Source organism: Anser anser (genome assembly GCF_964211835.1).
Source record: "Anser anser genome assembly, chromosome: 2".
Taxonomy (NCBI): domain Eukaryota; kingdom Metazoa; phylum Chordata; class Aves; order Anseriformes; family Anatidae; genus Anser; species Anser anser.
The window spans coordinates 23,827,774-23,853,026 of record NC_139721.1 but is presented as its reverse complement, the minus strand read 5'-3'; the positions used below and the strand labels follow the sequence as shown (position 1 = coordinate 23,853,026).

The window sequence follows — 25,253 nt, the reverse complement described above, 5'->3', positions numbered from 1 at the left end:
GTTGCTGTCAAGGAGGGATTCAGCTGAAGTATCTAATGAACAGGCATTCGAATTAAGACACGTCCCTGAGAAGCTGTTTGTACGTTTTGTCAACATGTTTCTCTGTACTACCCACTGCAGTGAAAGGTGTGGTAAAAGATCCGCGATCTTTAAACATGACTTTAAAAGATGCAAAATTTGTTTTAGAAAATAAAAATTCTAGTCAAATTGTTCTCAGTTCTTAATCTCTGAAGATGAATTCTAAATCAGGAACCTGTATGTTGTAGTGAGGGCATGTTAATCTTGGGTAATGTATCATAGACATTTCTTACATCATAGGAAATACAAGCAGCTAGGAAGATTTACTTTAAACTTTTCCAGGTGACCATTCTGCCTTCAGTAGAACAGTGACATTTGCCACCACTTCAAGATTTGCCCAAACTTGTTTTTCGACCCCACTGATTTAGCATCTCGTGCAACTGAGAATTGTTGTTACCCTCATGAAGTCCATTTTAGTACTGATGTGAGGAAACAATTCTGGTTTTAATCTATTTGATTTTTTTTTTTTTTTTCCAGTTGCTCATTATGGTATCTGATCTTTTACTCAAACATAGCACTAGTACATTTCCTGCTGGAACACTGTGTATGAAAGGGAATGAGATCACTCTTCTGCCCTCCCCCAATTTTTCTAGCTTTCATCTGTTACATGTATATTGATATCCTGTGTCTTTAATTTTTGTGTTAGTTTTTTTTTCAGAGGAGGCACTTGACTGGGAATTTACATAAGACAAGTGAGTCGAAAGTAATTTTGTGTTTCAAGTAGCCCCACAAAAGGGGCTTATGTAATATTGTGCATGTGCCAATAGACATTTGAGAAAGCACTGTGCTTTTTCGAGGCCTTGAAGTGAGATCTGAGGCAGTAGACTCAGTTGGGAGAGCGGGCACTTTTTTATCCGTAGCTGTCGAAAACCAAAACATAAATTTGATTTATCTGTAATGGTTTCCCCTTCTACTCTCCACAGGTTTTGAGATTAGCATTTCTGGTCTTGCTGATTCTTACTATTCTGAATCGCAGGGCTCACCTTCTAGGGCTCTCTGGTTGTGCTCTCCCATACAAAACGTGAGTGCTCTTCCACGGCAGACTGCAAAAATACGCCTTGGAGTTCTAGTTTGTTGAAATTCTTTATTGTTTGGGAAGCAGAAAGAATTCTAAGTTACTAATTTCTTTAAGATTGATCATGTAGTGCAGTGGGTTGTTAATATTTCCTCTTATGACAACTAGATAAGCCAGAAAGGTGTACTGCTCATCTCAGGTAATGTATTCAGCACTGCCAAAACATGTACAGAGCAGACAATTTCTACCTTGCTGATGCACTCTGAGGTACCCTAGAAGGAGAGGTCAACTTAATTTTAATTACTTGTTCAGTTTGGTTGTCTTGAAAGAGTTGTTAGGTAAGGAATGTATAGAGGCTGTTCAGAAGCAAAAAAAAGTCTCAGGAACAGGCTGGAAAAAAATTGTGTATAGGCTCTGAGTTACTGCCCTTGTCAAATTTGGCTGCAGTTACTGCAGGGGTTTCCACCCCAGTGCCAGAGGAGGTGGAAGGAGCAGAGTTTTCAGGATGCTTTTTAGGATCCAGGCACTGCACAGTCCAACCAACCTTCCTTTGAGTAGTACGCCCCATTTTCTCCTCGGCAGTCACCTACTGGTACTAATGCTCATGATTAATTTCTGCAAGCAGAGAATCAAGATGTTTTTCACTGGATTGGTTCCCAGAACCAACTTGTTGCCTGGCCACATGGGCAAGGTTCTGGTGTAATTTTGTGGAGGGCAAAGCCACAGCAGTGCTGACCTAGATGGACTTAAGCCACCACTGATCCAAACTTTGGTGCACCGTCCGTAGACTGTTAAAATACACCTACAGTGATTTTAATACACATTACTACTGCAGCTAACATCTCTGATTCATGCTTTATTTTGGAGTTACCGGTTAGGGCTGAAGAAAAAACTTGCAGAAAGGGTGGTGATGAGCAGGAGTCTCTCCATGGCCACTCTTCAAGGAGTAACCGAATGAGGATGGATGTGCATGTTTCCAGCAAGTCATGCTGCCCAGGCCAGCAGGTACATCTCGCAGTGTTACCTCGTGGACAGTACAGTTGTAATTACTAAAAAGACTTGGCATAGCCAAACCCAACACATCTGGTGCAGGTGGATCATATGGGGCTGTTGGGTGGTTGTCCAGTTTTGGACTGCTGCAGAACCACTGGGCACCTCTGGGTCGTTCTAGCAAATCTGGTGGAGAGAGAGGAGAAAGTAGCTGACCTGGAAGAAATTTGGAGGGAGCAGCTTACCCTGGAGGCTGAAACAGCTTTTAAAAGTCTGCTCTGCTTGTAGCAGGTGGCAACAGTGTCTTCAGCCTCACATCTTAATTTGGCTGGGACAACAAGATATGGGCAGAATAAAATGATTGTTCTTTTTTTTACATATGGCTCTAGGTGAGCTGAAAACTTACTAGCAAGTCTTTTCGCCTAGAGAAAAAGCTAGTTCTCCGTATTTTTTCTATTTGCGATTCTCTCATTGCTCAAAGTAGGTCTATTTTTTTTTTTGGCCCAGAATATTGCTTTTGAGTAAAGATAATCCTATTGACACAACAGCATGAGTTATTTTGTGTTCGTAAGTGAGCAAGACTTTACGCTTTCCCTAGAATGGGAATTTTGGCATGGCTAGAAATGCTGATTTTTTTTTTCCATGTCATACTCTCCTGTCTAATGTTGTTTGTACTCTAACAATCTGTGAAAATTGCTTTATGGCTTAAGCTATTAGGCTGAAAGAAGTTTATGTGTGTGTTAGGCTTTATTTGAAGAGGTATCGGTTATCAGTGGTGATAGATCCCACGTTTCTTTGATCCAAATCATAAGACAAATTTTATTTAAAGTAGAAGGGTAAAAACTAAGCCTACAAAGTGAGTCCTTTATTCGCGACCCTAATATTAAGGCAGAAGGTGAACCCGGCAGTTAAAAACCATTTGGGCTGCGATATGTGTGCCTGTGAAGCAGATCTGGACTTTATGTGCTTGTTTGTTTTTCTGAAACCGGATCTGTTTCCTTGGGATTATGGCGCAGCCCTCCCAGCTGGCTTAGCACCGAGCTAGATACCACACTCGTGTCTGACCTGCCACCGTGCTTCTGCAGCTCTCGAGTGTTTACCGAAGCCAGAGCAGTTACTTGTGCGTGTGTGCGATAGTAAATAGGCATTTGATTTTCCAACTCTTTTCTTCTGTCCTTTCACATGCTGCTCTGTCTTCTTTGGCATGGCAGTTCTCTGTTGCTTCTTTTCTCGGTGCCTTGGTATTGGAATTAAATGTAGTCGGGCGCCTGCTCTCTGAAACCCAGAGCATGCAGCCCAGTTGAGTAGCGTGCAAACAGGAGTGGGAGCATGGGAAAGTTCCTTTGAAGAATGCTATATAAAAATAACTATTGCAAGCTTATCAGTATGTGAACTGTATATAAAAAAACAGATGCACGCTGGATAAATAATAATAACTAGAGCAGGCATCTAATACAACCTCCCCAAACTATCAGAGCGAAGCATGCTGTCTAACAGCTGTCCCTCCAGAGAAGCGGCACGGGAAGGATGGAAGTCAGCTAACAGGAGCCTTTTTTCCTGGAAAACATTTTCGGCTGTGGTGTGGTAACAGCTGGGCTGTGAGCTGCAAGCATCTCTGCAGCTGTGGGTGGTGGGCTGCGCAAGCTCAGCTGCTCCTCTGACAGCAGCAGGTAACTTCACTGCAGCAAAAGCTTTCATCTGGGAATTAAACGGGAAAGGAAGCTTAAGAAATGCAGGCTTTCTGCTGACCTTGCCTCTCTCCACATGTACCTGTCAAAGTACTTTGTATTCAGCGAGTAGGGCTGTGGTAAGCGTGGAGTAAGGGGTGTAGGATTAGCGTTGCCTTTAGTCCTGTGCCAGTGGCTAACTGGGAATTTGTCAGAGTTGTCAGACTGCTACGTCCTGCGTTGACCAAAGCACTGCACGGGGCCCAGCCCAGCTTCCAGGTGGTTTCAAAGAAGAGCTTTCTGAGGAGCGGCCCTAGTAGGAAATCATGGAAGCACGGGCAAATGTGGTGAGCTTGTCATCCTGCATGGAACGCTGCTTTACTTTTGTGTGAGCTCTACCTGATGGATTGACCCTGCTTGCAGGCTAATATATGTGATAAAATCTAAACCACAGTTTATGTAAGTGATTTCTAAGGGGTAATTTATGTATCCCCCAATATCAGTTGTGTTTTAATTTGGACTTGCAGTTCAGTTTGTGAAGGGACTGACGTTTACATCATCTGGATTCGCTGAAGGAGGCAGAGGCCGCGTTTTTTCCTCCCACTAATAATGCCAGACCCCCAATGTTAAATAGTCCCCCTGTTCATGCTGTGGACAAAGCCCCCTGAATTTTACGCCATGTGTGACAAGGCAAATGAGTGGTTTTGAAGATCACTGGTCATTTATAACTCAATCAAAGTGCTCTGAGTGGGTTGATTCTGCAAGCTTTCGTCTCCTTAATGGTTGGCCTTGTGACTAGAAGCACTTAAAGGTGGCGTTCCCAGAGCTGTGTTTGCAGAGAGCTGCTTAACAGGTAGGGTAAAAGCCAGAGGTGTCCCAGTACCAGGGGACCCTGCCCAGTTTGATAGCACCATGGCTAAAAGCAATTTAAAGAGGAACTGGCTTCGCTTTTTAGCGTGTTCCAGGCCACTTTACATTTCTGTGGGAAAATCACAACCGTAAGCAAACCTACAGCAGACCCAGGAGCTTTGGGCTGTCACGTGCGAGAGCAGAAGGACAGGGTGAGCAATTTGGGGCCTGGCTGTGGCAGTGAGGGCCCTCTGGGGTCTGTGTGCTTCCTGAGCTCGAGTGCATCCCTTCTCCTGGGCCTGGTGTGTTCGTGGCAGCAGCTGGGAGCTGGCTTTCTCTAAAACAACCAGTGTAAAAGCTTCCTTCGGAGTGTGGGAGCTGACACCTGCCTGTCACCTTCCTCTTACACAGCCTGAACGATGCAGCAGTGTTTAAAGCCTGGGAGGAAACCTTTAGCTGTTTTGTTTCCTCCTGTATTTCCTTGGCATCATTTAATCCGTGAGTATTACCAGTCAGGCGCAGCGGTAAAGTCATGTCAGCGTAAAGACAGAGAGATGTCTTACCATAATATTTGCAGAAAGAGGGCTGATCACCCTGTCTTTAATAGCGCTGCAGATGCCGTACAAGGTGTGCCAGATGCTGTACGGCGCGTGCCAGACAGTGACACATCTGTACACCTCGTCGGCTCCAGCCTGCTAAGATCAGTATCTTCCCTTCACATGATGCTCAAGTACAGTAGCAGCTTTTGTGCGGTCACATTCAAAACCGTGGTAAATATCTGGGTCAAGGAAGTGGTACCACAGCTAGCTGGACAGCTAGAACAAAGCTGGGAAAAAGAACCTGTGAGTATTTTAAAGGATGGATCTCTGTTTCTTTTTCCAATACTGTGGGATTCAAACAAGAACTGTGTTGAGAAAAGGCAGTTTCATGGTTCATTAAACCACCTTCCTTCTCACAAATATTTTTTTGCCATTTTGGAAAGCCGTTTCCAGTGTAGCTCATAAACATCTTTTGGCATTGGTACTTTTTCATGTATTTTGAAGCTCCTGTCAGTATTTGTGTGTGTACATCCTGTGTTACCTCTGCAGGTATACCTATGCAAGAACAAGGCATTTATTTTTGCTTGGAGAGTTACTCGTGCTAACAACATTGTCTAAGTTATATTATATTATATTACATTGCTTTTGATCTTTTTTTCTAAAGACTTTTTGATGAAACTTTGAAAAAAAAAATTTCTGGAAACCAGTGGCTTCTCTTGAGAAATGCTACTCAAGGGCAGGGGCTAATGATCCTGAACCTGAAAACTGTACTGTACACATATTCTGCATTTAGCTTTAGAGACAATTTGTTATGTAAGCATCTTACTAAGTAGCAAATGTAATTTATAGTAAGTGATACCATTAGTCCAGTGCTGCTATACTGAAATATTTTAATTTGAGCACACGGGTGGGATTTAAACATATAAATTGGTAATCCAACTGCTTCTCCTGGTGATACATCTGTGGACTGAGAAATAAACATAGCCCTCCAGAAGAAGCTTTAGACTCCTGATTCCACTTTGAACATCTGCTCAGGCTTGTGCTGTTACTTTTGGCTACTTCAGAGAGAAGTTTATTCTGTTTTCAGCCTTCTGCTGAATGGTAATTCGTCAAAAGGTATTAAGAAATTGGTGTTCGTTCAGGTGTCAGTTGTTTCTTGGTTCTGAGCAGTGTGCTCCTGCCTTTCTCATTAAAAAACAGAGGACGTATAACACACACCTTGCTACTTCCAGCTACAGTATCTTTGAAAATAAATATTCAAAACTAACTTCAAATTTTGCACTGATGTGCTTTCACCTGAAAATTTTATACATCTAGGCTTCGCGGTATGTATTTTCCCATCTTAAAATCTTGTCTACGCATAAAATGTTTAAGACTTAAAGAAGTTTTTCTAACGTGTAACAGCTCAGCTCAGTGTAAGATCTTCCACAGATCACCTGCCTGATGAATCCTTGGAGTCCCTGCATAAGAATTCTGGATAGAAACATGCCAGCTGTGTTAGTGCATGAACAAAAACAAATGGAGAACAGGCTTTTTTGGGTTTTTGATAACAGCATACTAGAAACTGTAAGTGTTTACCTTTAGAAATATTTTGCTCTGCCCCATAAAAAAACTTAAATACATCTTTAAAAATTCATTTTTAGAAATAGAATTGCTTGACTCAGAAAAGCATGAATTGCCATACCCAGACTCAGTTGTGTCAGCATTTGTTACTGTTATCTCTGTATAATTGGTGTGTTTACTCCATGGTATGTTCTTTTATTCTTTTTTTTTCTTTTTTTTTTTGCTTTGATTTCCAGTTGACTCTTTGTACTCCGACCATATGTCTCACTGCAGCAAGCTTTTGATCGGCTCCTCTTGATGGTGTCAGCAGAAAGGGCTTGAATGATCAGGCTAATTGGAACGTCTTTCATGTTGCTACTGAGGAACTTGGAGATGTCGCTTTTGGGTTCCTCCTCCAGTCGTTTATCCATTTCGTCTGTCTGTAGTTGTAAGTTTGTAATGGCGTGCCTATCGCAGTGCCTCTGCAGTGGCTAGTGCTGTGAACCTAATCCGAACTGGGACTTAAAAAAAAGTAAAAGAATATTTACGGTGATAGATATCTTCTCTAATAACTGACTTTTTGTTGTTGTTCTGCAATAGCAAAGTTGTTGAATAACTTTTGTCTCTTAAATGGCAGTGAAAAATAGAAGTTTTATCTGGAATCAGAACCTCCTCGTGCATAGTAGCTGTACTGAGCAGAGTAGGCAAACGTGTGCTGCACTGGGGAGTAGCTTTGGCTAAGAAGTGGTGTTGGAGCTTTCCTCAGCATCAGAAAGAGGTCTGGCTTTGCAGTTTGTTTCTCAAAATTGGCTAAACCCCAGCTCTGTGTGTCAAGCTCTTGGAGGAAAGTATATTTATCTTGTTTACAGTCTGTTCTTTTCCTTGGTTCTTTACATTTAAACATGCGAAGCTTTCTTCTGTTTGTATATTGCAGTGCAGTCTGCTCTGGCATGGTGGCCCCAGCCGTACATCGCTGCTGAGCTGTAGCAATTTATGTCTGATGTTGATATGTTGGACTACAGTGAGATATTTGAGCACCCTATATTATGCCCTTGTGAGCATGACAAAATCATAAACGACATACTTCATAGCATGCCTCGTTGAAATTAATATCCTTTTCCACCCTTAATACGAGCAAAGAAATGTGTACATCATAAAAATCATTTTTCTGTCAAGTGTAGTGAGCAATTCTTGATGCTGCCCCCTTTCATATGGTTAGTTGTATTTACAAATTCGCCCTTTGTTGCTCTGGAAAGCGATGGCTTGGTGGATGTATCTCACAGTGAGGAGGCAAAAGACTAGAATATCAGTTTCCTTAGCAAGTCTAGCAGTATGTTCACCACATTTATAAGCTTCACAAAACCACTTGAATGTTGATACTATACTATGAGGAGCACAACTTTTCTTGTGACTACAAAGACTATGAAAAAACTTCAAGATATTCAGACAAGTTACAATAATTTTAATCTGGGAATTTTTGTTTATTAGTTTGGAATTGTGGCGCTAGCTATACCTGTAAAATTAGATTGTAGGTGTATGGAGAAAATTAACTAAAGTGGTTGGATGCTTTTGAATATATTGGTCTTTTTTGTCCTTTTCTTCAAAGCATTTACAATTTGCATAACTGGTTGACTTAAAATGAATATATTTTTTCATATTCTTTGTAGGTATGTACTCACAGAGGAATGCTGTGTCATGTAAGGAAAAGCAGAGAGTTTAATGTAAGAGTTTACAAATCCAGAGTGATATATGATGAATACAGTTGAGATTATCAGCTGGCATAACTTTCAGTAAGGCCAGACAGGTCACTTCATCAGAAAACGTGGCCAGTTACACTCCATTACATAATTAATAACTCAGGTTACCTATTTTGTTGCTTCATTTTGGCAAAAAACAACAACAAACCCCAACCTTAGTAGCGTACAGTCACCCTCAAAACTCAGATTTAATTGTCAGGAGGCACCGAAAGTATTTTCGTTTCCTGGCCCAAATGCGGAGCAACATGAAGCACACACGTGTTCCCTAGGACTGAGCAGCCTTTTGCTGGCCTGCTGCTTGGAGGAGCGCCAAGAGGCGCCTGCGTGTGCCAGATACTTGGCATTTTGATTGCTTTCGGCTTTCACAGGGGTCGCAGACCAACTTGTGACGGTGACAGCCCTGCGCTGGCTGCTGGTAGAAAAACTCGCTTTGCCCCTGTTATAACTTCGACCCATCAACCTCAGCAGTTTATGCTAACCAGCGATAAGGACTGCTCAGTTGCTCAGAGGTCTTACCTTCTTCATTTAGGCTTTGTCCTGGTATGAAGATAGATTTCATCTTTTGGCCAGATGCAATCTGCTTGTCTTTGAGTAAAAACTCAGAAGGAAAATATTCAGCATCAGAATTACTGGAATTAACAGTAAGTGAAGCATAGAAGATGGCTTGCTGAACATGTTTTCAAAAAGAAGCTTGGTTTAGGGTGTTGGGTGATAGGTATTGAAGTATGAGACCATATGGGCAATTTTTGTCTTTGCTGACCCCTAATTTATAGCCTTTTGTTTCTCTCTTGGTCCCGTTATCCTTTTCCATAGCCTAATTCACCTTCTCAGGTAAGAGAATAAGAAGAGGTTGTGAGAGAAGATTCCTGTGCTTATATTGTCTCAAGAAGAAGGGTGTGTTTTTCTCCTGTAGGAGAGGCTGAAGACACAATATGCAGCTCTGAAGAGTTTATGTCTCAGTTATATAGGAATTCTGTGAAAAGATACAAGATGTACATCTGTCCAGAGGACCTTCACAATCAAGAAAGGCTCACTGAATTAGTAAGAGGCCACCAAGGTTTAGTCTTGGAAGGGGTGTGCATGAATGTACTTCTTTTTCGTGTGTGTGTTTCTGTGTCTGAAGACAACATCTCTTGTTTTTTACACCAGAACAATACTGACGAGCTTGAAGGAAATGTCACCTAAGTTGAGCATCAAAATACCAGATAAATTTAATTACATCCCTGTTCTGTTACATTATGATTTAACTGTCCAAAATCTGCCCCCCTCATTGTCTTTTAATGCCATCAGCTGGCGTTGGCTCCATACTTTGGCATTCACTGGAGTATGAACAACATTGTGTACTTCTTTATTGTTGCTTCCTTGCTGTCTTACTTTCATTGAATGTTTCTGCTCTATTCAGTTATTCTCCTCTAAAAATCCCACTGAATTCTTGTCTTTTGCCTCTGAAAAGATAATGTTCTCCCTTTTGTGAACTGTTTGTATTTTGAATGCTCATTAAGAATTACATCAGCTGCTACATGGCCTAGGCATTGTTCTGTGCTAATTTCTTTCTTTTTTTTTTTCCTTCTAAACTTTTTGTCTTGGCTGCCACTGCTTCTTAGGGAAGTTGCAGAGTGATTGTTTCTGGAGCTTTGCTGGGAGGGAGCTCTGCACATGGCTTGCGGCGTGATTCTTTGGGGTTACTCTCTTCCATTTTAGCAGCGTCTGCTGAGTGTATCAAGGTACCTGTTGCTGTTCTGAGGCTTGGAGGTGCAGAAAGAATTAAGTGCAGCTCCTTTTACTGCTTCCTTCCTATGTTCAGCTGGAGGACTTCTCACACGGAGTATAAATATGGGTTGACCGTTTTCCTTTGCCAGATTGGGAGCTACATCTGCGGTGTCTCTGAGCAGATTTGGACTTTCTCTGTTTTGATCCTTAGACCTCTTTAAACGTTTTCTTTCCTATCGTGTTCACGGAAGTCAGTATCACTAGTTGGTCATACGTGGTCATGCACAACTAGGCCATTCTTATCTTTTCAAGGATTTCAGGATGTATCTTGAGTTGCAGTAAATCTGGATAGTTCTACTGGAGTTAGCAGAGGTAAAACAGCTCACAATTTGTTGTTCTCTGTGGACTTCATGGTCAAGTATAATAAGATCTGGTAATGTTTTCAAAGTCTTGTATCCATATTGTGTTACGCTCTTTCTTTCCTTAGCTTTAGGTGTAAAAAAGCTGATTTTAAGGACTTAGTAATATAAAAGGGAACTTTGACTGTGTCTGTTCCCTAAGCCAAGATCTTCTAACTGACTTGTGAATAAAATGTGCTCCCAGATGAGGAGTCTTGACAATCCTGCAAGAGCAACCTTTGAGGAATGTCCGCTTTCCTGCTTCACTCTTCAAGATCATAAAGCCTTTTTTTTTTCTTTTTTTTTTTTTCCCGTTTTTTCCCGTTGTCTTTCTAAGTGATGGAAGAACTCAGTGACTTTATTTTTAGGCAGAAATCTCCTCCTCACTTTGCAAGTCCACCTAGCCTTCCAGCCATCCTACTCCACGGCTGTCACAACAAACTTCCTTTCAGATGCTGTTAAGTGCATGAGACATCGCTGTGCAGCATGTGAGTTTGTTACCCTGGGGCTTCTCAGTCTATTCTAATGTTATCAAAACTCCGGTGTGCTTTCAAGGTTTCCTGCATTCCTTGGAGGAAAATCAAATGGTACATGGTTGGGAAACTGATAGATACTTCACAGGTTTAGCAGATTTTACAGATTTTCTAGAGAGAAATAAAGTGGTTAATGTCATCGATTTAATGTTTTCTTTCCTCTTTTCCCATAATCACGATTCTTGTGAACTCTCTCTACCCTTTTGTCTGTATTTTCAACTGGGATTTTGGGAAAACTTTGCCCCACTGGAGCAGAAGCATTGCTCTAGCTTTGTTTATCTTATATCTGTTCCCTCTGCCCCTCTTTCAGTTATCTGGTTGCTGGAGATGGAGCTCTCAGCTGAGATATTTATTTTTTTTATCCTTTCTGTTGCGCTTTTCTATCTGTTATGTGTAAGTAATTTGTATTACAATGATTATAATGGAGGTAACGTAGGTAGTCTGTTTACAGATCAGTTGTGCTAACGCTCTTTTATATAAGGAAAAGAAGAAAACCACAAAAGATGAAGATTCCAATGATCTTGCTCTTTAACATCAAAGACTGTAGTTTGGTGTGGACAAATGGATCAGTCAATAGGTGGAAGCATCTTTAAAGTGGCTACTTAGCTTCTGGTAAATGCATCTGTTACATTCTCTGCACAAAGAAGGTAACATTGTGCTGTACATTTTATTCTCTCATACTACTCCTTGGAGCTGTAAAGCACTTAATTCCTGCCTTTTATTTCTCTTTTACTTCTCTAACCTTTTCCCTGTGATATTTCAGTCCTTTCAGCTTGTGTTTACGGGTTCATCTCATACATCATCTCATTCGGTCGCAGATTTAGGCTGAAAGAGCCTTGAGCTCATGTAGTCCATACCCACCTACTTAAGCAGGGTCAGCCCATAGTTCTTCAGCTTCCCTGCGAGGATCTTATGGGAGACTGTGACAAAAGCCTTACTAATGTCACGATAATCCACTGCTCCTCTCTCATCTACCAAGCCAGTCATTTTGTCCCAGAAAGCTCTCGGGTTAATTAAGCATGGTTTCCCCTTGGTGAGGTTATGATGACTATTCCCAGTCACTTTCTTGTCCTTCATATATTTGGAAATGGTTTCCAGGAGGATCTTCTCCCCTCACCTTGCCAGGGATCGACTGGCCTGTGCTTGGCCACATCTTACTTCTCGGGGTTAGGACTGACGTGACCTTTCAAAGACAGCTGAGGGTGGCCTCGCAGCGCCATCAGCCAGCTCTCTTAGCACTTGGGGGAGCAGCCCATCAGGCCCTATGGATTTACAGATGTCCAAGTTGTTTTAAGTGCTCACTAAGTGGGTGCTCCTCCACTGAGAGTAAGTCTTCCTTGCTCCGGGCTTTCTCACTGAAAAGTTTCTCAGCTTTTTCTCATTGTCTTTTGCTTCCCCCCCCCCGCTTTTTTTTGATTAGGATTTTTTCAGGGAGAAATCTCTCTACTCAGACTATATTCAGAACAAATCCATCCCTCTGCATATGGGTTCCAGGTACTGCGTTGGCTGGATGCCCACTGTCTACTCCACCTGAAGCTAAAAGAACCGGAACCCTTTTACCTTACTGCCTTTCAGCTTTGCCCCTCATTTTGGACCACAGAGTTGCCATGGTGGCTAAGCATGCTCCTCTACCCTGGAAAGCTAGGAGCCTGTATAACCCTTCGAGCTGGAGCTGATTAAGCCCTGAGCCGTGCTGAAGTTTGAGAAACCGAGTTCATCTGGCAGAAACCTGCAGTGCCTAAGTTCTGCTCAGACCCTCAGTTCTGCTCAAAATGGCAGGAGGAGCAGTGGTGGCTCTCACTTTTTGCTTCACGTGCCAGCGATCAGAAGTCCACCTCAAGAAGTGAAAGGTGGGAGCTGTAGGTTTCACACCTCCTTGAGAGCTTCGCTCTTTAGAACACCCTAAAGATGGGTGTGGGCAGGGCTGGAACGGGACCCTTCTGTGTCCTTGCCATGCTTGCAGGGTTTGCAAGGTCAGGGAAATAAAGCAGAGGAAGATTAACAGTAACACTGTGTTGAGCATCCATGCCTGCTAGAAGGGCAAGGAGAATCCCAGATGCTTAACCCTAATTTAGAAAATGCTTATTTTGCACTGAAGACCCATGGAATGAGTTGCATTAACAGGGCTGCGAGAAAGGACAGTACTTCCTGAAAATGTGTTTTCTTCCTATCTCATTTTGCTGTAAAGTTTTACCGAAGACATAGAATGAACGATTAAAAGCATTGAAAATTTGTGCCTGTCCTATTATTTATTTATTTATTGAATTCGGCTGGCATGGTGATGTTCATTTGCTAGTGAAATGTGCAAAAATCAGTACTCTTTTCCCAGCTGACTCACAGGGGTGACAAACTTGATGCTGCAGAGACGGAGACGACAGATGAGCTGTTCTCTCTCCGAATTAGCAGTGGAGTGATTCCTGTATTGCAGTGCAAGAGAGTATGACACTACCTAGTAAGGAATTATTTCTGAATGCTACTAGCCATTGGCTATTTTGCTATTAGGCTATTCAAAGAAGGTACAGTAAATGATATTCCTATTCCTGTGTCTTTGCCCAGGGCTTGAGGCCAGGTATGTGCCCTACCACAGGGCAGAGGCAGGGTGCTTGTGGTGAGTATGTTGCATCCTCAAAAGCCCTGGAAACACGTCTGTGCTCAGTGTTCAGGAGGAAATCCCTGGAAGAAGAGCGGCTCTTAAATGCAGCTCCTCTGGGGCAGCCTTTGGAGCAAGGATGCTGCTGGTTTTGAACGAGGCCAGGAAGAGCAAAGGAAACATTTCTTAGTTAAGGAGAATGTGATAACTGTGTTTTCATTTCTCCATTGAAAAAAACGCGTGAAGTTGGTAGCTCGGGGCTCTTTGAGATTTTAAATGCTAATTAAAAAATCCCCCAGTGTTTTCCATTTAACAACCTAAGTGCATCAGCGTTGTCTAGTAGATTTTCAAACCCTTAAACAAACAAAAGCCCAAATTTAAAATTTTTGAAACTAATTCTACAAAATTGTTGTCTTACTCCACTCGGCAAGAATTTGTCTTTCGGCAGAAATCAGATTATCTTGCTTATTTCTTTGTGGATGATGAGTCTGGCAAAAATCAGGGAAGGAGCATGGTCATCCTGAGAAAATTACTGATGTCACTTGCAGAGGATGTCTGTGAGCATGTAATTAACTGGTCCAAAGGGAAGGAGCATGGGGAAAGTACAGAGCTGAGCAATAAAAATACACCAATGCTCTCTCTGTGTAGTGTAACCACAAATGAGCAGTAACTCAGACTGTCACAGGCTTTTTGCAGTTCTCTGTCAGTGTCCTGAGATAGCCCCGGAGCCTTCTGCTCCTGCTGGTGTAAGACCTTTGCCCTGTCTTGTGGCAGTGAGAGAGGAGATCTGTGCTTTATTGTTCATGGGTAAGATCGCAGGTGACTTCAGAGAATCAGAGTTACAGAATGGTTTGGGTTGGAAGGGACCATAAAGCCCACCCAGTTCCAACCCCCTGCCATGGGCAGGGACACCTCCCATCACACCAGGTTGCCCAAAGCCCCATCCAGCCTGGCCTTGAGCACCTCCAGGGATGGGGCATCCACAGCTTCTCTGGGCAGCCTGTGACAGGGCCTCACCATCCTCATAATTTCTGTTACTTTAGGAAAACAGCACTTCACCGTGAAGAATCTTCTCCTGCCTCCATCTCAAGTTTAGGAGACAATTTGACTAGTTGAGGAGAATAGCCTAATATTATATTGCTCAAGCTATTAACTTGCTTGACGTAACTTATTTAACTTGCTCTTTGTGAAAAGGCCCATAAAGGCTTTTGAAAGGCTGGCAGTTTGTACTGATTATCATATGAACTGGGCTTGGTGGCTCCAAAAGTCTTGTGTACATTTTTATTTTATTTTATTATTATTTTTTTGTTTGTTTCCCGTGATTTCCTGGATTCTGATGAATCTGAATTTCCATGATTTTGATGAATCCTGGAAATGTGGTTTAATCTTTTTCTTCTTCCTATGTTTTAATTCTACAGAATTTTTATTGTACCTGCCGGTGTTTAAGGTGGTGTCTTATGAGTGCATGCCTGGTGGGTCTGCCCTGTTTCTTGGGAGCTGATCAGAGCTCTCAATCCATCTTGTGGGTTGCTTCTTCTGTTTCCACTGATGAAGCTGTGCTTCTAGGTGCACTAATACGCGCAGCATGGGGAATACACCCAAGGAATTGGAGATCTGTGAGCAGGTGCAGGGCTATCGCCCTGTCGGGATCATGGAGATGTGGTGAACTATCTAGCTCACGTGCCTGGTATGCTGCGATGGATGGATACCAACTCTTTGGGTTTTATGGATTTGATGGCCTCCAGGGGTCCTTCCCAGTGTCACCATCCCGTGATTCTGTGATACTTTCCTCACTTTCCAGAAGTTATGCTTTAAAGTTACAAGTGGTTTCTTATAGCAATACATAGAGACTGGTACCAACTAGACTCTTCACTGTGGTTGATAATTCAGCTTTTCCTAGCATGCTCCGTCACTGTTAAGGTGAAGCTTCTTCGGAAGGACAAGGTGAATACAAAAAAGGAGAAAAAAAATCAGAAGTGGCCACTGTACAAACTACCAAACTTACATCTGCATTTCCTAGATTCTTGTTTATCTCGTAAGTTTTCTGGAAAGAGGGGAAGACAAAGGAGTAGCTCCTGAACCTTATACCAAGACAAAGATTTCTGGGTGGAAATATAAATACACTGAAGCTAAGAGAGGACAGGGGAGGAGATGGGACACGACATATATTAGCTGCGATGCCAGATTTCATTGTATGTTGAGGTAATTTCATTGTTTCAAAGGCTTCTTTTCATTCATTTATTTATAGCAAACACTGGAAAATGGTCCAGAATAAACTTCTTGAGAAACTGAGTTTGGCTATTTGTGTTTAATTTTAACAACCATAGACAGAGAGGTAGTTTCTTAGCTTAGATCATTCAGAGCGGAGCTTGCAGAAGCTCTGGACACAATTGTGGTGTGCTCTCCCTGGGGTATGAAACTGGTGTGCTCATTTCTGCTCTCTCACGAATTGGCTTGGCTGCTGGCTTGCTCTGTGGCTTTTGGTAGTGGGAGCTGATTCAAGAATATCTTGCAATCAGTGTTCTGCGGTGGTCGAACGAGACAAACACTCTGCTCCTTTCTGACGTTTTGATTTACGAAGTTATTTGTGAAATATTCCTGCTCTGTGAAATGGCTGGGAATTGATGCTCTCAGTTAAAGCTCCCGTAGTGTGGAATGCTATGGAAATAAGAGCAGTTTTCTTTGTACAACGCATGAGAATATCATATGTGGATATAATATGTGCAAATACATGGATATATGCTTACACACTCACTGCCTTCACCCTGCTTTTGTACTGGATGCCTGTAACATCGTGAACCAAAACCACAAGCTGAGTATATTATCATAATTCCTCAGGTCGGTGTTTATAAAATGAAGGGTATAACTCATCAGAAATACTAACTAAATACAAATAGGAAAGAAGGATATCTTGGAAATCTAACAGTGAGAGGTTTTAGCAATACTTCTGCTGTACGTGTCTGCTTTATCTGTCTTTTATCCACGTTACCCAACTAATTAGTCCTTGGCTATTTGTAGAAAAATTGTTTCAAAGTAAAACATCTTTTGTAGAGTAAAGTTGAACATTAGCCTTTAGTATTACTATATTTCAGGGGCAAATTTCATTCTTTTTGAAAAACATCAATGTGTTCATGAAAATGGCAAGAGTGCTGAATCCAAATCTTCTCTGCCTACTAGTAGTTGTCACTTCCCTGGCTGTCACTAGTCACTGTTTTTTAAGTTTCTTAGTAGCTGCAGGTATAGGACTGATTTAAGGGCCTTATTTCTTAGTGTTTGGTTTTAGGTGTTTAATGTTGAAGACTAATATTTAATGTGCAGATTTCAGGCTGATTTAAATTCAAAGGAAAATGAGACAATTACATTTCCTTTTGTGTATATCAGTAAAGACCTTTATATTTTGGGTTTGGATAGTCATGCTTTGTGTGTCGTAAAAGAGCTTTGCAGCTACTCCAGCTGATCCAGAGGCTTCTTTGTCAGTTCAGATACTACAGATGAAGTGCAGATAAACTTCCTTTTTTCACAGGATTGAAAATTTTAAAAAAATCTTAAAAATGAGGACTTCTAATGATAAAATGGATACACTATAAAATTAATGAAGCTTACTTTTGGTATTCAACATGGAATCAATGCCTCTGGCACTGCACCTCTCTGTGGTGCTGCTGGCATCAGTCCTGAAGAGATACACCAGATAATATGAAATTTTGTTTCTTTCTTAATTATTTATGCACTGGAGAAACGAATACTTTCTTCAGGGGGAGCACTGGGCCTAAATTCCTTCGACATCTTTCTAGGACAAGAGAAAGTGCTTTCCTGATCGTGAAGACAGAGATTAAGAAGGAGTTTTATTCATGAATGGTTTAAGAAATGTTTTTGTCCAGATGTTTTGTGCAAAGGCATCCAGTTCAGCACTTATGGCAAATCCTGCTTCTAGCAGAAAGGACTCACAAGGCTCCTGCTGGATGGAAGCAGCACCGGGTTTTTATTCAGTGGAGGGTATGATTATTTAAAGAGATGCTGCATTCCACAGACGTTTCTGAAGACCACAACAAAGGTTGTGTCCAGTTGTCTAAGTATCTTTTTCATTTGCTTTCAATAACTGTGTCCTCTATTTGAGTCTGCTTTCCTGCCAGTTCTGATCAAAGCATTTTCATGATAAACTGATTTCTTTTCATTTTGCTTTGTCTGCCAATCCAAATAACAAGAAAAGAATATTGCTGATAACTGTATGATTTTTTTTGTGTGTGTGTGTGTTTTTTAATATTCTTTTTCTCTCTTCCAACAGGCCATCTGTGGAAAAGAGGGAAAAAATGAAATACCTATCCTTAATATTTTTCATGAGTTTATTACCACAATATGCTGGCAAGTCTCTGAGCGGAGATGGCAGTCACCCAAAAACATTTGAAGATATTAAAAATGAGATAGCCGGCTATTCTGATATTGCTAAAGCTATTATTGATCTTGCTGTTCACGGAAAAGCTCAGAACAGATCCTACGAAAGGTTAGCGGTTTTCGCTGATACCGTAGGACCTAGACTCAGCGGTTCGAAAAATCTAGATGCAGCCATCAAGTATATGTTCAGTGCCCTGCAGAAAGACGGGCTGGAAAACGTGCACCTGGAGCCTGTGAAAGTGCCTCACTGGGAAAGAGGAGAAGAGTTTGCCATGATGCTGGAACCGAGGAATCACAGCATCGCTATTCTGGGACTCGGGAGCAGTGTTGCAACTCCTCCAGAAGGTGATATTTCTTTTTGGAATTAAATATCACTTGCTTTTTAACACCAAACTATCATACCCCAACAAAATCTTCTCTCAGTCAACAAACTGAAGTTTTCTTCTGGCTGTAGTTGCTCTGTAAGACAAGACACTGATTTTCTGGGATTTTTATGTCTGACATGGTTGTGAATGATGCAGTTTGGTGGAGTGCAGTTTGGCTGAACTGTAAAATTCCAGTCGATTCCTGAACCCTCCATTAAATCTTTAACCTTTGCTTTAATGCTGCTGAGCCTTGCTCACGAACGCTCTGCTCCTCTGCTGAGGAGGGTGGGCAGTTTGTTTTGTGATCTGGGCTTCTCTGGCCCTTCTTTTTCTTGGCCAGAGAAAGTCCCTCTCCCCATGGGGTGCTGAGCTGACGAGTGATTTCTGCTCTCCTTGCCATGCTCTGCCCTGCCAAGCTCAGCACTGAGCTCTGGCAGCAAACACGACAGCAGGAAGAGGAGGAGAATCTCATGCTGAGCTTGGGAAGTGCTAGCCCCTTGCTAAATGTGGCGATCGGTATCTGTTTGTCCTTTCCTTCGCCCCGCCTCCTCCCCCTTCTTTCCACTCGCTGTCTTATTGAGGCATCTTTGGCACCTGCTGCAGAAAGGTGTGCTGCCTTTTAGTAGATCATACATGACGTGTTACTTGAGGAACATTTAGGGCTCAGCAAAACTCAGGTATTTTGAGCCCCAAAATCTTACCTTCCTTACTGACAAACCAGTTTGTAAGATTCTCTTTTTGTGCATATCATTGAGGGGCCTGCTCAGGATTGCTGTGTAGAGCCTGGATGGCAACCTTCTTCTGGGACTGCTCTGCATAAATAACAATAGGCTTATTCCTAGATGGCTTCAAAAGCATTCATGTTCCTTTATGAGAAAATAAATCTAGTTTAGGACATAGAAAGTAACATCATGCTCATATTTTGTTAGAAACTGTAATTTTTTCTGATAGTGAGCTTTCTGTCTGAAATGAAAAAAATCGTGTATATAAGCTGTTCGGTTTAGAAAAAAATTATAGCCCTTCAAAATACAACAAATTCTAATATATTTAGAATAAACCTTACGGGCTCTGAGAAGCTGCTCCTTTAAGTTTTGTCAGAGATATTTCTGCATGTTGAGGTAAATGTGCCTAAATGCAAACCAACGAAAACATTTAACAGTATCTGCTTACCCCACGATATGTCTAAGGCTTAGCGGTTTGACGGGAGAATATTTACAGCAAAGGTTGAACCTACAGCTTATTTTGCACCCCTTCCACTCCTATTCTAAGCTTTCTAAAACGGAAGCTAAAATTAAAATGGTGTTCTGGTGTTGTGCAAGTGGTACTGAACCTGCAAAGAGAACCTGCAATTAAATCGTGGTGAACGTCTTTGCATCCTGCAAAGTCTGTGCTGCTGCCCTTCCTCAGCTGCGTGGTCGTTTGCACTTGCCTCGTCTTACTCCTAGGTTTCCTGTTTAGAGAGATGCCAAATTTACATGCTGAAAAATGCTCACAGTGGTTAACTATGTCCTTCGTTTTTGTCTGTGATCTTACTATGTTGATGACTGAGATCGACCATGGCTCTGAAGAGGTGTATGCGGATAGGAGAGAACTGCACGGTGGTAAGCTCCCTGATGAAGAGCAGGCAGCTTCTCATACCCGGTAGAATAACCTTGCCTGAATTACTTTTCTTTTACTTAACATCTACATTTCTGTTTGTGGCTGTTGAGATTTCTTCTGGTCTCATCTTGCTCTGTCCGAGCTGTGACAGGTTTTGGTGCAGGAGGAGGGCACGCAAGGTTGCCAGTCCCTGGTGAGCTCTTGGCTCTCACTCCGCCGGACGGAAAGGCCCAGGCAGAGACCTGGGATATGTGCTGCTCAGAAGGCCTCTATGGCTCACACTCATCCCAAACAAGGAGTAAAATCAGTGTGCTTTGACTTTTTAAAATGTCGTTTCTTCATCGTTTCTGAGGAATTTCTTCCCAGGTTCGTTCCTTCTGCTCTAGCCAGTGATTGTCACTCTGCCCTATTCTTGAGAAAAAGGGATAGGCGGCTGCTGTAAATTGCATTTGAAATATTTGAACCATTTCCCTCAGTCAGGGAATATCATCAGTTCTGATTTCTCTTGCTTTAGCCAAGAAGCTGTGGGAATGTGAGTCATCCTGTAATCAAAATAATGCAACTTGATACAAGATGTTTAACGCTGATTGTCCTGGCTTTGCACTGCTGTTGCTGCACAGAATCCGATCGTGGAGATCCACTGGTGCCGCGCCGAGCTGTGCCAGAGGGATGCTGTAAAGGTCGAGGGTTAGCTGCTAGATCTGGCCATTAGAGCCTGGGCTCTAACCCAGGAGTGCAGACACCCATCAGAGCTGCACCCAGAGCGGACTCTACAGGTAATCCCAGAGGTGTTTGTTACTAGGTCGGTGGTTGTCATGCTTTTTTAATCACAGTACTCCAATTGGGATATATTTCAGACCCCTCAGTTTACAAAGCACTGTCTGTGGAGCCTGACAGATCCCTTCCGTGACACTACTGATCCCTGCTGGCACCCAGAGGACAGCTCTGGCCGGACTTTCCGTCCTTCAGGATCTGGGGACAGGGTTAAAGCAAGGCGAGGGACCCAGTGGCAGGCACAGGAGACCATTTCTTGCTTTCTCAACCTCTCAGCCATGTTCTGAATTTCTCCCTGCCCACTATGTGCCACCAGTCTTGAGAGCCGATGAGCTAAGATAATAGGAAACATTGGCAGATGTTTTAAGACCTGCTTCTCCCTGGTTGTGACGAGAGCTTCACTCTGGACTCGGTGGCCCCACTGTGCCCGCAGAGCTGCGAGTGGAGCTCTGCTCCTACAGCTAGCAGTCTGAAGGGCTCTTTATTAAAATGGCAGTAGCGTAACAGTGGTTAGAAACCTGGCTTTGGATGCTGGAAATTCAGGGTATATTTTATTTTCTCTTCTAAGGAAATTCAAGCCCATCTTTCCTAAGAGTGACCCAATGGCCAGAGCACACGCTAAGTCTGCTCACTTTCCATTTCGGCGTCCGCTGTGAGCATCTGGAAAAAAATCCATGATACTTTGGGGCAGAAACAGGAAGCTCTTAATAGTAGCAGTATTTTAGATTTGGATCCTAAGGCAGTGTTGACTCTGGGATACACGGAGTGTCTCGCTTCCTGCAGGTTTTTTATCTAAACCATCCCTGTGAGGTTGAAAACCTTATGGGACGTGGACAGAGCTTTGCCACTTTCTTGGATTTGCCTGGATTTGCCACCTTTGGCCCAGGTAGGAGTTTGGCACACATCTGGTTGGCTGGCTGAAGGTTGGGACGGTTCTGATGATGTGCAGGAAGCTTTTTGGTACCTTTTGATCTTGTGGAGAAAATCCACATTTCCATATTTTATTCTTCAGGACTGGGCGACATGCCAGGATGACGAGTTTCCAGATTCGATCTGATTTACAGAACAAAAAGGGCAGGACAGAGAAGATTAGAATTTTTATTTAAGAGGAAAAACCATATTCCCTTTTAAATTTTTTAAATTTCAAATCCCAGTGTTTAAAGGTGTTGGGTCAGAGAGAAAGCTTTCTCTTCGTTTGATCTCATTACAAGGAGGGAGTAACTTTCATGCCTGTCTTAGTGCCAGGGAGAAGAGAAACATGAAATGCAGAGTGACCTGGATTTGCAGAAGTCATCAGAGATTGAAAATGGTCACCGCCTCAAAGAAATGGATTCCTAGGTAACACACGGGATTAAATGTTAGAAAGCGCTCAGTTTAGGGAGCTGAGAAACTAGAGGTTTACCATATTTAGTCAAAGTCCTTGTGTCATTTCCAGTGTTTCAACACTGGCAAAACATACAGATATATATAGAGTGGCTGTGTTGCTTTCTGGTAGTTCTGATTATATCCCCGAAATTCTGAGGAAAACAGATATAATTGTTGCTTTGAGTATCCCATAATTGAAGAAAACTAGTAGTTCAGCAGATGTTTGACCATAAAGTATCAAAGAATTCATATTTTTTGCATGTGTTTTAAAATGCACATTATTTTTCATGATGGATGTCTGCCTCTGACATTTCATTTTAAAGAAATACTGACAAGGAGAATAAACCCCAGAATGCAGCCTGCCCTAAACGCCTCCCCTAGAAAGGAACGTCCTCTGGTTTCTATGTACTGTTTGTTGCAGCGAAACTGAAGTAACCCGAATATAAAAATGATGTATTGGCAGACTTTCTCCTAGTTTGTTTGTTAGAGTCATGGGATTTTTTTGTTTAACTATCAACAACATTTGGTCCAGTCTTGCTCTTACAGAAGGTGGTGGGAGTTTTGCCACTTACATAATAAGAATTTAATTCCATCCTGTTACTTATGAAATAGGGATGGTAATGTGTCACGAAGCTGTTGAAGGAGTGTGGTGTTGCCATAGGCTTCACAGTCTTTCTAAGCCAGGGATGCTGCTGAAAGAAGTGGTCTGGCCCCAGTCCTGTCTGATGTATTTTTCCCTAGTGCTGACCCTCCTTTTTTGTTTCTCAGGGGTGATGTGGATTAGGGAATCCAGCTGGATTAACAAAAGGCCAACAAAAAAGTTGATTTTAATATGTAACAGAGGAATTAACCTTGAGATGCCAACATCTTAGGTGACCACTGACCTACTGGGAGAGGACATTTTTTTGGTGGAAGAGTAGAATCATAGACTCATTTAGGTTGGAAAAGACCTCTAAGATCATCAAGTCCAAGCATTAACCTAGCACAGTACCCACTTTGATGAGGGCTTCAGTGCTGACAAGCACAGGGTGGAGAGAACAGTGCAAGGCAAAGCTCTCCTTCCATGTTCAGTGGATCCCCATTTTTCTGTGCGTAGGATTGACATTTCATTTTGAGACCGTGAACCTAAATATTGGATGCCTGGATTGTTGTTTTTTATTATTATTATTATTATTACTTAGAGCAATGCTATTTGCAGAATGATAATTACACTGCTGTTTTTCTTGGAATGTAAAAGATCATGTCCATTAATGACCTTAGACGCTGTGGTTTTCAGTGGCCTGGCATCTGGGCTGAAAGCTATTCCAGTGGCATTTTAAAGATTTAGAGAGTGGGAGTAGCTCTGTGGTTTTGAGGTAAGCGTGCTGTCTGGGAAGGACGTGGCTTCCAGTCGCTGCTTTAATGAATATTCAAATGAACTGTATAGACCAGCAGCAGCAGAAAATTGGATTTTCAGGTCTTGACCCTTTTCAGGGTTGCAGAATTTAGGGCGATTATCTCAAAGCCAGGAAGCCCAGGCTGAAGCTTCTGCCTCGCACTAATGGTGTCTGGTTTTCCGAGTGCACGTGGAAACACACGCACAGCAGGGTGCTGCCACCTTCCCTCCCATGTGTTTCCTGTGCATTCGGAAAATCATACACCAGTAGTGTGAGGCATCCAGGAACAGGATCCAGACTCCCCACAGGTTGTGTGGCAAGCCCGTGTACCGTTCAGAGCTGCTCCTGGGAGCAGCAGATGCTGCAGTGCTACCGTACAGCCCTCCCTGCATCTACTGCCCTGCTCGGCTGGCTTCCACGGCGTCGTGCTGGGGGTCGGATCCAGCCCCCTGGCTGCTGGGATTTACTGCCGCACAGTAAGCTACACGTTATTGAAACCAAACTTCTGTAATGAGATCCAGTACTTGCTGGAAATTGTAACTCATATTTGTTGAAAATGTAACTATTATGTAGTGTTTATTTTTCTCCGTGTTCTTCTTCAAGAACTGAGTAGTATATTTAGTCTCTGTGCCGTGCATCAGAGCTGCATAGCCTCATATCCTTTTGGATAACTCTCCTATGTAATTTTAGTTTCATGAAGTAATTCTCTTTGCTGTTCCACGGAGTAGGTGAGGTCACATTTTCCAAAAGTATATTCAGATTTTACAAAATCTTTCTTCCTGATAAAAGCCCTCCTCTTCGTTTCACAGTTTCCCTTAAAATATTTGTTCTTCATTTTATAATTGTTTTCAACGCATTGATACGTGTTGATAGAGCAAAGATGTTGCTAGATGCTAAGAGTATCTTAAATTTTCAGTAGATGCTAACAGTTTTTGAGGGAGGAGAAAATGTGGTGATGTGAATCTTTCATTTGCTTCACCTTGACACCAAGCCTTAGGCTGATGAGATCACTGTGAACACAGAATTTGGGTTAGTTTTTCTGAAAATCTTGTTGAGTTGTGTGGGACTTTTGGAGAAAGCTGAACTAATTCCCAGAGAAAGCTGCAAAGCAACATGCCCTTAAAAATACATAAAATTGTGACAGGTACTGGCTCTTGTTCATAGCTTACAATTACAGAATTGCACATGCAGGTTCATTCTTCATTGGAAGCCATTCCATTGGAAAGCTTTTGGCTTAGGCCCCCTTGCTAAGTGATAACCTGCATAAACCTTTGCTCTTCTCAGGAGTCCCCAAGAAAACCTTCTCCTAGACATTTAATATGATGAGCATAACTACCATGGACATTGAGTGCTGCTGCAGAGTAGTTTTACTTTTGTTTTCTTTAGAAAATAGACCGAAGTCTAGGTCTTCATGTCATCCAGACCACACTTCCTCAGTTTAGCTGCAAGGATGCTGTAGGAAACGGTGTCAAAGGCTTCACCGAAATCAGGATACACCACGTCCACTGCCTTGCCGTCATCTATCCACCCAGTTATATCCTCATAAAAGGGTATCATGTTGGTTAAGCACGACTTCCCCTTGGTGAAGCCATGTTGACTGCCCCTAATGACCCTTTTATCCTTGATATGTCTAGAGACAATGCCAAGGATAAGTTGTTCCATCACCTCGCCAGGGATGGAGGTGAGGCTGACCGGTCTATAGTTACCCGGTGTCTCT

The 25,253-nt window shown here is 42.4% G+C and overlaps 1 protein-coding gene across 9 annotated transcripts in view; it reads left to right on the top strand.

The window, feature by feature from the left end:
- The window catches only part of CPQ (carboxypeptidase Q), a 256,599-nt gene that overhangs the window by 3,258 nt on the left and 228,088 nt on the right, over positions 1–25,253 (top strand). For all 9 annotated transcript variants that reach the window (XR_014579383.1, XR_014579384.1, XM_083823351.1 and 6 more), the window contains one exon: positions 17,951–18,402. Coding sequence is in view for 6 of the 9 variants with exons in the window: in XM_083823351.1 (XP_083679477.1) it covers positions 17,976–18,402 (427 nt within the window). In the remaining 3 variants the exon portion in view is untranslated. Of the gene's footprint in view, positions 1–17,950; positions 18,403–25,253 lie in introns of those variants that run through there.